Source organism: Phascolarctos cinereus, unplaced genomic scaffold, assembly GCF_003287225.1.
Source record: "Phascolarctos cinereus isolate Bilbo 61053 unplaced genomic scaffold, phaCin_HiC Scaffold_4;HRSCAF=312, whole genome shotgun sequence".
NCBI classification, from domain to species: domain Eukaryota; kingdom Metazoa; phylum Chordata; class Mammalia; order Diprotodontia; family Phascolarctidae; genus Phascolarctos; species Phascolarctos cinereus.
The window spans coordinates 709,652,256-709,664,923 of NW_027555847.1; the positions used below are offsets into that span (position 1 = coordinate 709,652,256).

At 50.1% G+C, this 12,668-nt stretch overlaps 2 protein-coding genes across 2 annotated transcripts in view; one reads left to right on the forward strand and one right to left on the reverse strand.

The window, feature by feature from the left end:
* The window catches only part of RNF10 (ring finger protein 10), a 25,818-nt gene extending 19,646 nt beyond the window's left edge, over window positions 1-6,172 (forward strand). Inside the window, 6 exon segments of the mRNA XM_078154375.1 lie at window positions 135-236; window positions 849-998; window positions 2,021-2,121; window positions 4,250-4,307; window positions 4,412-4,570; window positions 5,009-6,172. Coding sequence (XP_078010501.1) covers window positions 135-236; window positions 849-998; window positions 2,021-2,121; window positions 4,250-4,307; window positions 4,412-4,570; window positions 5,009-5,085 — 647 coding nt within the window. The 3' untranslated portion in view covers window positions 5,086-6,172.
* On the reverse strand, window positions 132-11,986 carry POP5 (POP5 ribonuclease P/MRP subunit). The gene is made up of 5 exons (XM_021008026.2): window positions 11,887-11,986; window positions 11,640-11,782; window positions 7,605-7,754; window positions 7,394-7,477; window positions 132-7,267 (listed from the first exon to the last, which is right to left on the reverse strand). The coding sequence occupies exons 1-5, from the start codon at window positions 11,904-11,906 to the stop codon at window positions 7,158-7,160; spliced, it is 507 nt and encodes a 168-aa protein (XP_020863685.1). The 5' UTR covers window positions 11,907-11,986; the 3' UTR covers window positions 132-7,157.
* Window positions 11,987-12,668: the final 682 nt, after the last annotated feature.

Sequence of the window (12,668 nt, forward strand, 5' to 3'; positions counted from 1 at the left end):
AGTCAGTCATGTTGGGGGAGGAGCTTACCTCTGTCTGACCCGTCTGTGGGCATTGCTGCTTGGGAGTGGGAAAGGGTGTGGGACCAGACTTGGTGCTGAGCGCTTGGCTCACGTTTCCTGACTCTGACCCACAGATGACATTGAGAAGAGGCGTCGGCTACGGCAGAAAAAGGCTCGGGAGGAGAGACGGAGGGAGCGTCGCATTGAGATGGAAGAAAACAAGAAGCAGGGCAGGTGTAAGTTAGAAGGCCTGTCTTCCCTGGGCCCAGAGGGGGCTTTGGAGGGTACCACTGAATTGGGTCCCCAAGGCCCCTAGTGCAGCCTCATTTTACAAGAAGCTCCCTCACAGAAGGCCTGTGGCCTCCCCGTGGCCACACACACACTCGGGGGTCAACGTTGAGGCTCCACATGAGCTCTTCTCAGTGTAGCTCCACGGGCTTAGAGACCAGATGAGCAAGGTGGGGGTCTTAGAGGAGAGGGTGAAGTAAATCTCCTGGCATTCTTTCTGCCATCCGTCATGCTGGTCGGGGAGGGGATGAGAGGGTGTTGTAGGCCCTTCTGAACCCTACTGGTCTTGCCCTGGGCCCCAGGTGTTAGAAGGAGACTGTCAGAACGGTCAGCACAGGCTTTTGGTGCCAGAGGTACACTGTTCAGGAAAACAACATTCGGGCTGGGAGGTTCGCTTCCTGGTGCTCTTGGGGACTGATGAGCACCCATCCTCTGCCTGTTTCTCTTGGGCATGATTTTGGCTTTGGGGGCTGTGATGCTGTGATTGTGGTCCAGCTTGGGCTCTGGGGGAGAGTTTGAGGTCCTGGCTGAGACCAAATTGTCCTACCCTTCCTTCGTAGATCCTGAAGTCCACATCGCTCTAGAGAACCTCCAGCAGTTTCCTGCCTTCAATGCCTGCTCTCCTGATCCTTCTTTGGTTCTCGCCAGCGCTGAGGACCATGGTTCCTTCTCACAGTCTCCTCTTAGCAGAAGCCCAGGGTCCCATGCAGGTGAGGCTGTCAAGTCATCGTCCCCCAGTTGGTCACAGGTTACAGAAGTTATCAGACATGCAGCCCATTACTAAACACCTCAGCTAAAGTTATTAGTCTCTCCTACCAGAACATGTCACCTCAGTTTAAGGTATAATTTTGTTGTTTTCATGATAGATTTTCCAAAGGTCAAGAAGACCACCTTTAGAGTAGGCCAAGGTGACTGGCTCAGGCATTGGTTCTCAGTGTCAGTACTGGACAGTGAACTGGGAGTGAACAGGAGCAATTCATTTTATCCCAGCTGGTTCTCACCATCACATCCTTAGAGTCATGAATGGACATCACAGGGAGGCATTTCAAGTTGACATAAGAAAAAATTTCTTTACCATTGAAGTGATTACAAAATGAAGGAGCTGCATTGGGAGATAATGGTTCCTCTTCATTGGAGGTCTTCAAGTGGAGTCTGGTTGGCTGACGACTTGTCCTGTGCAGTAGATTTCTTGTTCAGCTGTGAGTTGTACTAGATGGCTCCACGTAGACCTTGTATGTGCAGTATACCACCTTGAGGAGCGTGGTGAGGCTTGATGTGCCCAGCTCAGCTCCAGCTACACTTCGTTTTTACTCTGGGCAAACATAACCAGTCTGCCTGTTTCGGATCTGCCAGGTGGGGATTCTTGTATCAAACTGTCCTTGTCTAGAGTGGTGACGGGTATAGGACGCTCCTGAGCTTGGGAGCCAGCCTCAGCATTTCAGATGAGAAGGAAGAGAGTTTATGCACATGAAGGAGTCTCTGTTTTAGAATTCAGTTCCTCTGTGAACAACTTCTCAAACTCCTTATGTGCATGGATAGACCAAGCTTTTTAGCTTCTTTATGAGGAAGATGAAAAGGCAAAGTGGATTAATGTTTGATAATACATTTAATTTGGTTACTATCTTCTCTTTGGATTATTTAGGTCATGTTCTCGTTTTCTTCCTTTTCTGAGGAAAACAACGGCTTTCATTAAGTTACTGTTATGATTAAGTCTACGGTCCTTCCTTTGCAGACTCCACATTGGCTTCTTTGTCACCCACTGATGGTCAGGGCAACCCTTCATTCTGCGTGGGGAGCCTGGAAGAAGAGTCTCCCTTTCCTTCCTTTGCCCAGGTAAACTTTTTGCTGTTGGAGAAGCAGAAGGGTATTTGGCACTACTGCTCATTCTGTCTGAAAGGGGCCTGGTGAACGAGGTCATCTGTTACCATGGGTCCCAAACCCGGATGCCTGACTCCCTGGGCTTCTCTGTATGTGTGTCACTGAGAGCCGGCTGTAAGAACTTCCCCTCTGCATTCCCCTTTTTGAAAATGGTAGCAATCCAAGTTAATGTAATAGCAGTGCTTCCTCTGATGACCATTATTGAATGGGAATGCTTAGAGTTGGAACAAGTGGGAGATGGTTCTAGTTTGTGTGGGTGAAGAGCCAGCAGGGGCCTTGTGGAAGAGAAGGGCATGGATGAACTTTGAAGGTTATTGAATTGTGGGTGTAAAATGTACAGTGGGGTTCCCGTCCCTTCTCTTCAGTACCTGGGCAGGGATGGGGTGGGGTGGAGATTGGTTTTATATAAAGGTGGTTTTAGGTAAAAACCCTTGGCAGCCAAGCCCACCGGTTTTAGCTGGTAGAATATTCAGAGAATAGAGCAGTGTAACTATAGCCAAGTCAGTTTTATGGGATAGTTACTTAATGTTCAGATAGCTAGTGAAGAGTATTCTGTGGCTGAAGTTTTTTGAGAGTGACAATTTATTTCTCCCTGGCTGCTAGTTTAGTAGGTCAGCCAGTTTAGAGTCTTGGTCAGGGATAGTTCCTTGGAGCAGCTAGCATTGGCCTTCACAAAGAAGGTTCAAGCTGGCGTTGCTTAGTAATGGATGGAAGTTGAACATTGGAATATGACAAAGTGGGGTTGGTGATGATGGGAGGGGGTTGTGGTGTTCAACTCTTAGATGTGGGAGCTGGCAGGCCATGGGCCTGAGAGTCTGGCAGTTGTCTTAGTTTTGTTGATACTCCTTCTTTTGAAATCAGATTATCCTTGAGCTTGAGCATGTTAAAAATCTAGGTGGCATGTGTACTTGAACAAAATTCCCATTAAACGGAGAAGAACATCTGTCTGGATCAGAAAGCAAAGCGATACATTACTGGAAAGTGAAGGGCACCTGTTAGAACCAGGAAATTCCACCTAAGAATTATTCTTTGTCCCTGTCACTAAGCTTTAAGTCGTTCTTCTTAGAAGAACAAAAAACCTGCTTGCTTTTCTAGCGTGTGATAGCTTCTAAACGTGTCTGCTTATGACATTCTTGGCAAATGGCAGACGGCTTGGAGTGGCTTGTGAGCATTACTAACCCGGCCTGGTCCGACTGGAGGGGTGTGCCTGCTGCCATCCATGCACTTTTCTTTCTGCCTGGAGGTGGGCGTGGGGGCAGAGCTCTGATTTCAAATGCTCGTGGGAGAAATGTAAAGGCCAAGTCTCAGAAAAGTCAGTGGCTGTTAAAAGGGGAAAGTTACAGCTTGAAATTAAGGGGAGTGAACAGTTTGAGGGCGGTGAGATTGCAGTGTGTTTGAGAAGAATGGGCAGGCTGAAGAGGTGACCCTACCATAAGGCAGCTAGGTTGAAGAGGCACTTATTAAGCACCTACTGTGCTCTTTGCAAAGCACTTTACAATGATCAATCTCACTTATCCTCAAAACAAGGCAGGTGTTATTATCCCCATTTTACGTTTGAGGAAACTGAGGCTCACAGGTTAGGTGTGTGTGACTTACCCCAGGTCCCACAGCCAGCATATGTCTGAGGTCGAGTTTGAGCTCTGGTCGCAGGCCCAGCGCTCTGCCCACCTTACCACCTCACTTCAACTGGAACCACAATACAGACATGACAGCTGCTTGTCACATCCAAGTTTCTACTCGAGGTGGGCAGAGCACTGTTGAATGGAGGGCCTTTGGTAGACGACATTTCAGGAACTAACCTAAGAGACTGTAGCAAGAACTACATATTGACATTATTGTGGACCTCTTAGGCCCTTTCTGAATGCTTTAGATTCTTTTTAATCACGGAAGAAATTCATCTAGGTCTCTAGGCTTGCTTTAGCCTGGACTGTTTGTTGAATAATGATCTGATCTAGGCTTAGTAGTAAATATTTCCCTTTGTTAGCCCAGAGTCAAGGTGAGAGTGCAGAGCTGGATCAGAAACGGGAATATGCTAGGCGAAACTTAATTGTTGTCCTGGCTAACCACACCTTTTCTTTGGCAGATGCTGAGGGTTGGAAAAGCAAAGGCAGATATGTGGCCCAAACCTGCTTCCAAAAAAGGTGAGGTGGGTGGAAGGTTGTTTAGAACCCTGCCTGTGAGGGGAGTGTCTCATGGGTCTAGGTGGCTCAGGTCCTTGCCCTGAGAGTGTTGTGGCGTTTTCTAGATGAGAACACTCTAGCTCCTCCTGCCTCTGTGGACAGTGACGGGGAAAGTGACAACTCAGACCGTGTACCTGTGCCCAGCTTCCAGAATTCCTTCAGCCAAGCGATTGAAGCAGCCTTCCTGAAACTGGACACACCGGCCTCCTCGAACCTCCTCTCTGGTAAGGGCAGAGAAGCCGGCCTACTCAGTACCTTGTGCCTGAACGTGCAATTCTCATTCAACACTGGGAGGGTTACCTGTTAAAAGTTTGTGGCCCCATTTTTACATGGGCCTAATTGTCAAAAAGGGCCGCAGACTAAAAGGAATTCATCTCTCTGAGGCTTATTATTAGCTCACATTTCTGCCACCCTTTGAAGACCCTTTCTTAATGCCACCCCTGCTTGAATCACCGTGTCTGGATCTTTGCCTGCATGACATCCTCAGAGAAAGGACTCTGGTCATCTGTGGGTCTACATTTTCCTAGTCGATGATAAGCTCTTTGGGCCTTCCCCAGAGCAGGTGCTTAAATAGACACCCAGTGGTGGCTTCAGCCTCCCTGGCTCTGGTTACTTGAGCCCCGAGTCATAGCTGAGTCCTGTCTTTGTACTTCCTTTGGCAGAAGAGAAGGGAGGAAAGAAAAGGAAGAAACAGAAGAAGAAGCTGTTGTTCAGCACCTCAGTGGTCCACACCAAGTGACGCTCCGCCCCCAAGTCCTCTCCAGCTGCTGGTTTCTTTTTTCCTTTGCTTTGTTTTGCTGCTATAGTTTTTAAGGACTTGAGTTTGCACAGATTAGCTCTGTGGGGGGGGGGGAGGAAGGGTTTCCACAGATCAAGGGGGAAACCAAAGGAGCTAATTTAAATACATTGTTATTTTCCAGCTTCCAATATTCACACCAGAATAAAGTATTGCCACTCACATAAATGAACCTTCAGTCAAGGTTTCTAGCTCGTGCCAATTCCATCTCTTGGCCTATGTGCAGGTGGTCTTAGCATTGTAGCTCAGCTTCTGGTGCCTGGGCAGCTTGAGAGCCATCGAGGCACCTCCGTAGTGTGGGCTCTGAGGCACAGCTGTGCTCATCTGATGCCCCCTTCCCTGCTGCGTATCTCCCAGGGTTCTAGAGGACACACTAACCACAGTTCACATCTTTTTCTTTTTCTTTACAAGTTAGTCTCTTCTACCTGTTCTGGATTTTCTCTTTCTTTTTAAAGAACAGAAGGGTGTGGGCATAGATTGGATTTAGGACATCCAGCTCAAGTTGCAATTGTTTTTCTTCTGACCGGCAGAGAGCCTGTAGTGCCAAGTTCAGAGGGCTTAAGGTCTCCAAGTACACAGCAGTTGGATTTTGGACTTGCCTGGGAGAGGGAAGGCTTCTCCATGAACCTCTAAACCTAACTCCTCTCTACCTAATGGCTCAGCAAGGAAAAGCTGTTAACTCTGATTGGTTAGAAAGCTGCAGTGACCACGTGCCTACCTCATGGTTGGCATGGAGGTACCAGTGGGACAGGTCTGAGGGACAAAACTGGTAGAGGAAACCACTGCTATTGAGCTAGGACCTCCGGCTGGGATGCAGGAGGCGCGTGGGCTTGATACTGAGCTGGGCTGAAAGCAGTAAGGCCCTGTACGTCTGCATCTCTCCCCTTCTGGAGCAGTCTCATCACGTGCTGCTTGGGGTTTGGTTTGAAGCTGCGTTTCAGTGATGTGGATTGTTGTTGTTGAATAAAGTGACCTCTAGGTGTAACGTAATGGCGAAGGCAAACAGTTGCAATAAATCATATGCACAAGAGGAAGCGTGAGCCTTCTTTTTTGAACAAAAAACAAACCTAGGACTGTTGGCCAAACTGCACCCCAGGTAATCGTCTCCAGTAGAGCTCAAAAACACATCTGCAGCTTCCTTTCTTTTGCCTTCCCCTCCTTTTGGATCAAGCTGGGCCGTACACAATCAGAGCAGGCCAGAAGCTGGCCTGAGGAAGGGGCCGCTATGAGACATTGGGAGAAGTGACACATTCTTTCCACACAACCAAGAGGGCAGGAAGGAGCTGTGGCACAGGCCCAGTGATTCAGGCTGGGTTTCCTTGCCCAGCAGCTGAAACCTAGGGTGTGTTGGCTTTCTGCAATGATACTGGCCCTTGTGTTTCTCGGGAAGAAGTCCAACTGACCAGGAAAAGGCAGGCCTAGCCCCTGGTTTCTTTGGAGCTAAGTGCAACCCATTAAGGTAACTTAATCCCGTTCCAAGACCAACCAGGAAAACCAACAGGTAGTTTAATAAAAATTACATTCAGCATGAAAGTCAAAACAAATGCGTTCTTGCTCTCACGTACCTGTCCTAGAAATTCCTAAGAGCAGGGGAAGAATGACCTCACGAGGGAGGGTTAGTGTGAATAACTGGTCTGTTTTTGGTGGTAGGTGGGGGAAGGGGAGTCCTTTTCCCAGATTCCAGTGGGGCCAAATTCATTGGATTGTTCTGCCTGTGGCTTCAATGAAAACTGAGGAACCATTACAGGGAGGGAGAGGGCATTTGTTCACAGCCACAAAAATTATATTGAAAGGGGATAAGCAGCAGGAAATTCGGTTTAAAACAGTTCTTGCTTCATAAGGTCATGGTTTTCCACCACAGGGATTTTACTCCCGAATCTTCTGAGGCAGAGAACAGAGAGGCTTTGCTACCTGCCTTAGGAGACGGGGTTGAAGCCACCTTGAGCTGGGTAGAGGTGGTGAGCAGCAACTTGACTGCATCTGTGAGAGGGCTTAGCTTCCCTGCAGATATATACTCATTCCATCTCTGTGGCATCCTCTTCACTTCCACTTTCTGAAAGCTGGTCTTCCTGCGGTTCTTCTAACGAACAGCTCATGACTGACTTTCTGATGGACTCCCGTTCCTCTGCGGAAAATCAAAAGCAGGGTAATCATGAAAGACGTCTCTGGCGTGCATGCTTTTGTTAGTTTCTTCTCACTCCGCCTCAGTAGGTGAGGCTTGCCAGACAATCCCTGGCGCAGGGCCACCTACCTCCATCGGGGCAATTCTGCAGTAAGATCAGAAGCTGTCGCCTGTTGTACTGAATCAAGAACTTCTGACAGGTTCTGATGGTCCCTGACAAATCAAAGGAAAGGATTTTGTGGTCACCAGCAGAGCTGGAGTGCTTCTTGTGGGGGAGGTCCCCCTTTGATCAAGGGCTGTGAGCCAGCTCTGAGGATCGCTTTTCCGCCATCTCACTCACCTCCCACGTGCAGTGTGTTGAAGAAGCAGGGATAGCGCTGTCCCTTGTTCTCTAAATGAGTAATAAAGGGCAGAGCTGACCACAGCAGCTGGTAGAATTCCTTCCGACATCGAAGGAGCACTACCCCAGTGTAGGCATTGAGGTACTTCACTAGGAGGAAAACAGCTGTCTCAGAACATGCATGTGTCCAGAGGTTTTTATGAATTTACGAACGCCTGCCGACCTGCCCGCCCACGCCTGATCGGCAGCTGATATTGACAGAGCAGAGGCTGCTGGGATCCTGACCATGAATTGTAAGGATGTCCTTTCTAGAGTTTAAGGCCTCTGCCCCACCTCGCCCCACAGCCCCGCCCACACCCCAGGTGGCTCGTCCTGGCAGGCCAGGCTTTGGCACAGAGCACGGCCCAGGAAAGCTAAGGTCGGAGAACCCGTCTCCAGGTTGGTTCCGAGGTCTCTCTCTTTCTGGCCACAGCAGTTCTTAATGATCAAGTTTAAAGGCAAGAGATGTGCTGCAGCTTCTGCGCTCTCCACTAGGAGGCAGCAGTGTGGTCCCTCTGTTCACCAGGGAAAGCAGAAGCCAGGATGGACTGGATTCAGCTCTTTGGGACAAGTGGTGATCACCCTGTACCATTAACAGCACATGTATACAGCCAGGAACCATGGTGGTGCTCTCACTGCGCCACCAGATGGAAGCAGCAGAGTCGTGCTAGGGATCCTCCGCAGGGTGGAAGGTGGGGAGGGGTGGAGGTGTCCGAGACCACGTGAAACTGACAGAAGGCCAGTGAAGCCCATCCCACAGGAAGTGTATCAGAGGGTTACACAACAAAGTGCCGAGTGAGTTCTGAGAGGGAAGACTGTTACCAGTGGGGAGAGGTGGCGGGACCAGGGAAAGCTTCCCCGAATTTAGGAATGACAAGTGAAGAAAGGATGAATTAGTGTGGGAGCTGGAAGGGCCCTCAGCCCTCTAGTCCAAACCAAACACAAAAGGAATACCCACTAAGACATACCTAAGACCTTGGGCCAGGGTGGGGTGGGGGCAGCCAGCCTCTTGAGGCCAAACAGAATCAGTCTGTCTGATCTCCAAATACTAGAAAAAGGTCTCATGTCCCGAGTCTTCTCCAGGCTAAAGAGGCCCACCTCTTTCGACAGATCTCGTTTCTACCAGCCCAGCTGTTCTCTTGGACACTATCTGGCTTATCGACATCCTTAGATGTGCACCCCCCACTGAACACTACCTACTCCAGAAAGGGGCTGATAAAGACCATACCGTGGGAGCTATGGCCCTCTTAATGCAGCCTGAAATTGTACCGGTTTGCAGTCTACTAAACCCCCAGATCCTTCCCTTTTTAAAAAGCGATACCTGCTGCCTATGCATGCATGCCTCCGCCGTCTTGGGTTGGTGAAGTTGCTTATTTTTGTGCCCCAGTAGCCGAGCTGGCGCTCAGGTCTGGTCGACTCCCATCTCCTCAGAGTCAGCCTGTGCTCGCTAGCCTATCCCAAACCTTTTGGATTCTGTGGCTCTCCCTTCCTACTTTGGGTCATCCGCACAATGGATTAATATAGCATTCCCATCCTCATCTAAGTCGTGGATAACAGGAAGCTACTTGAAGTTCTTAAGAAAAGGAGTGATGTAGCCAGACTGGAGTTTAAGTTTGTAGTATGAAAGGCTGGAGGATTAGGATGTGACCCTGGGCAAATGACTGGACACAAGAAATGTGTTAACCCCCAGGCTATGAAAGCAAGTGACCAGTGCTGCCACAGACCTAATGAAAGCAGAAGGCGTAGGGGAAAAGAGGACCTCTGTTCTAGACCTCCTGAGGGTGAAGTGCTAGTATACAGTTCATTGACAGGCATGGGTTTAGATCTCAGGAGAGCTTAGGATTAGAAATAGAGGTGATGGTTAAAGCCCTGGAAGAGAATGAAACTGCCAAGAGTCTAGTGAAGGAAAGAGGGCCTGGGGAAAACCCTCAGGGTACACTTGCATTCAGGTGTGTAGAAGAGGTCAGAAAGGCGGAGCAGAACAAGGAGACCAGTGCTGCTGATGCAGTAAGGAAGGGGGTGTCAATTATATTACAAGCTACAGAGGCAGACTTAACGTCTTTGTATTGCAGCCACCTAGCTATCCCCATGCTCTGCTTATTGTATTTCTCGAACTGTAAGAGAACCACTGAATTTAGTAATTAAAAATGCTGATCTTTGGAGAGAGCAATATGAGTCTCGGTGAGAGCAGGAGGGAAGTTTCAAGGGGCTGAAGAGAGGAACAGTAAGGAGGTTTGGCAGGAAGAGTCAGGTGTAGGACACTTTTTCAAGTTACAGCATTTCAGTTAGAAACCTCAAAGGACATCTAATTCAATCCATACGTGAGCAAGGATCCTCTCTACAGCAAAGGCTGGATGATCTGCAGTGAATGAACCCTCACTATCCTTCTGGCTAATGGGGGGTCTTAACCTCCATTAAGCCTGCCTGCCTCTTAGCAAATCCCAGCTACTATTCCTAGTTCTGTGTTGTGGAACCACGCAAAAAAAGCCAAATTCCTCTTCCAAATGACAGCGAAAAGGAGGAGAGAGATGGGAAAGTAACTGGATGTGAGGAAAAAAAATGAAGATTTAGGACTAGAGGAAAGTAGGACATGTTTGCGGGAGCAAAGATAGAAACAGAGAGCAAACTGATACTAGACCCAGAAGGGAATGAGATCAAGGGCTTAGGAAGAGCTACTGGAGAAGTAAGGACATCTCTGACTAGACAAAAGGAGAAAGTAAATGATGATTCTGAGAAAAGGAGGAAGGGAGCTGAGGGAGTGCATGTCAGCCAGACTTCCTGCATCTGACTAGTGAAGAAAGATGCTAGTTATCTGTTAAGGCATGTGGGCCGCTGGAGGGTGGTGAGAGGAGAAAAGAAAACTTTATAACTGGCCTGGGGGAATTAAATAGGAGTTTTTAAAAGGGAGACTACAAAGATTGTCAAATAGCCACAAGGGCACAGCTCTGGCTGCATGTCACATAGATTCAAACTGGGAAGGAAGTATCAGCAAGGCAGTGCCAGCGAAACAGTGAGGTAGAGGTTGGGTACAGAAGCCATCCTGAGGAAGAAGGGGGGTAGCAGGGTACAACAGAGAGTTCTAGACTAGTCATCAATCGTGTATGACTCTGTGATCCCATCTGGGGTTTTCTTAGCAAAGGTAATGGAGTGGTTTGCCATTTCCTTTTCCAGGTCATTTTACAGATAAAGAAACTGAGGCAAACAGGGTGAAGTGACTTGCTCAGGGTCACAGAGCTGGTATGTGTCCAGGGCCAGATTTGAACTCAGGAAGGCGAATCTTCCTGATTTCACGGCAGACAACCTATGCACTGAAACCAGTTAGCTGCCCCAAATCAGGTGAGACCTGAGTTCAAATCCCACTTTTTAATAAAAAGTATTAGCTGTTATGATTATGAGAGAGTCACAACCCCTTCAATTTCTTTATCGGTAAAAGGAGGCTGATGATCCTACCTGCAGTCCCTATGTCCCAGGGCTGTTGGGAGAATCTGAATGACTGTATCTAAGATTTTGTAAATCATAAACCTAAATAAATGTCAGCCCTTTCTATGCAGGGTTTAAAACCAAATTTAATTAAAGTATGAGGATGACAGACATGGGCTGGAAGAGGGCTGAACCCAGCACCGTGGGAGGTCACCAGGTGAGCCGGGGTTTCCTCACCTGTAACTGACGGGGCTGGACCCAGCTAGGAGGTTGGGATCACGCAGTTTCCTCCCAAAGTGGGCTAATTCCCGAAAAGCCAAGGCTAGGAATCCCCATGCCCCGAGGGCGATGAAGAGGAGAAAAGTCAGAACCTAACGAGGGTGCTGGGGACCTGAGTCTGGGCTGCCTCGGACACGGACAAGCACTCGGTAGGCGCCCGCTGCGCGCCAAGCGCCGGGGACCCCCGGAATGACCACGGCGGGGTCTCCGTCCTCGCCGAGCTCAAAGTCCGGCGAGCAGGGCCGAGGAGGGGCATTCCCCCGGCCGGGGCACCCTCCCGTCCGGCTCCGGCCTCACCTGTGAAGGCCACGGCGCAGGCGGCCGCGCCGAAGGCTCCGTGCGCCCGGGCGATGGCGTCCCGCACGAGGCCGAAGAGGACCCGCTCCTCTAGGCAGGCGCGGCAGCGGGGGTCCTCCGACACCAGCTCGCACAGCAGGTACCTGAGGCGGGGACGAGCGGAGAAGCGAGTGAGCGGGGGGGGGGGCCGGGACCGGGCCGGGGCCGGGGCGGCAAGCGAGCGAGAACGGGCGCTGGGAAACCTCACCTGTGTTTGAATCGCACCATCTCCACAGCGACGCCACGGGCCGGACCGGAAATCCGGGGTCCCCGGATGGACCAGCATCCTGACCAATGGCAGCAGAGCCGCTTCGGCACGGCAGCCACTGAGATCTCGCGGCGACAGAGGTGGGGCGGGGTTTAAGACGCAGGTTGTTCGCCCGCTCCGCGCGTGCGCGAGCTAGCGCCTGACTTTGGGATCGATTTGCCCCCAGGCCCGGCGGCTGCGCTGCGCACGCGCTCTGCGCACCCGCAGGCAGTCTACCTGCTTCTAGCTGCAGGCTAGGCTTGGTAGGACTTTCTGACGGCTGGGCCTTATAGCTTGCGAGGAGCGGCGAAAGTTCGGGCCTGGGTGTCCGGAGACCCCTTCATCTCCCCTCTCCGTGCCGTTGCACCGACAGCCCCCCATGCCTAGAATGCTTTCCCTCCTCCCTGATGCATTTGGCCTCCTTCAAAACTGAGCAGATAGGGGCAGCTAGGTGGCGCAGTGAATAGAGTACTTGCCCTGGAGTCAGGAGGATGAGTTCAAATGTGAACTCAGACATATAACGCTTACTAGCTGTGTGACCCTGGGCAAGTCACTTAACCCCATTGCCTAGCCAAAAAACCAAAACTCAGCAGATCTCGTCTTCCTTCTCAGGAGACCTTTCCAGGTGCCCTTGACTGCTAATGGTTTCCCCTTTCACCTACACTGTAAATATATATATTTAATTATCTACTTATGTTTATCCACTGGGCATGGAGTCAGGGAGGCCTGAGTTCAAATCAGGC

Coding starts and splice junctions, on each gene's coding strand:
- POP5 (XM_021008026.2), bottom strand. CDS start 11,906: ATGGTGCGATTCAAACACAG. Junction 11,783..11,886: donor ATGGTGCGATTCAAACACAG/GTGAGGTTTCCC, acceptor TCCCCGCCTCAG/GTACCTGCTGTGCGAGCTGG. Junction 7,478..7,604: donor CAACACACTGCACGTGGGAG/GTGAGTGAGATG, acceptor TTGATTTGTCAG/GGACCATCAGAACCTGTCAG.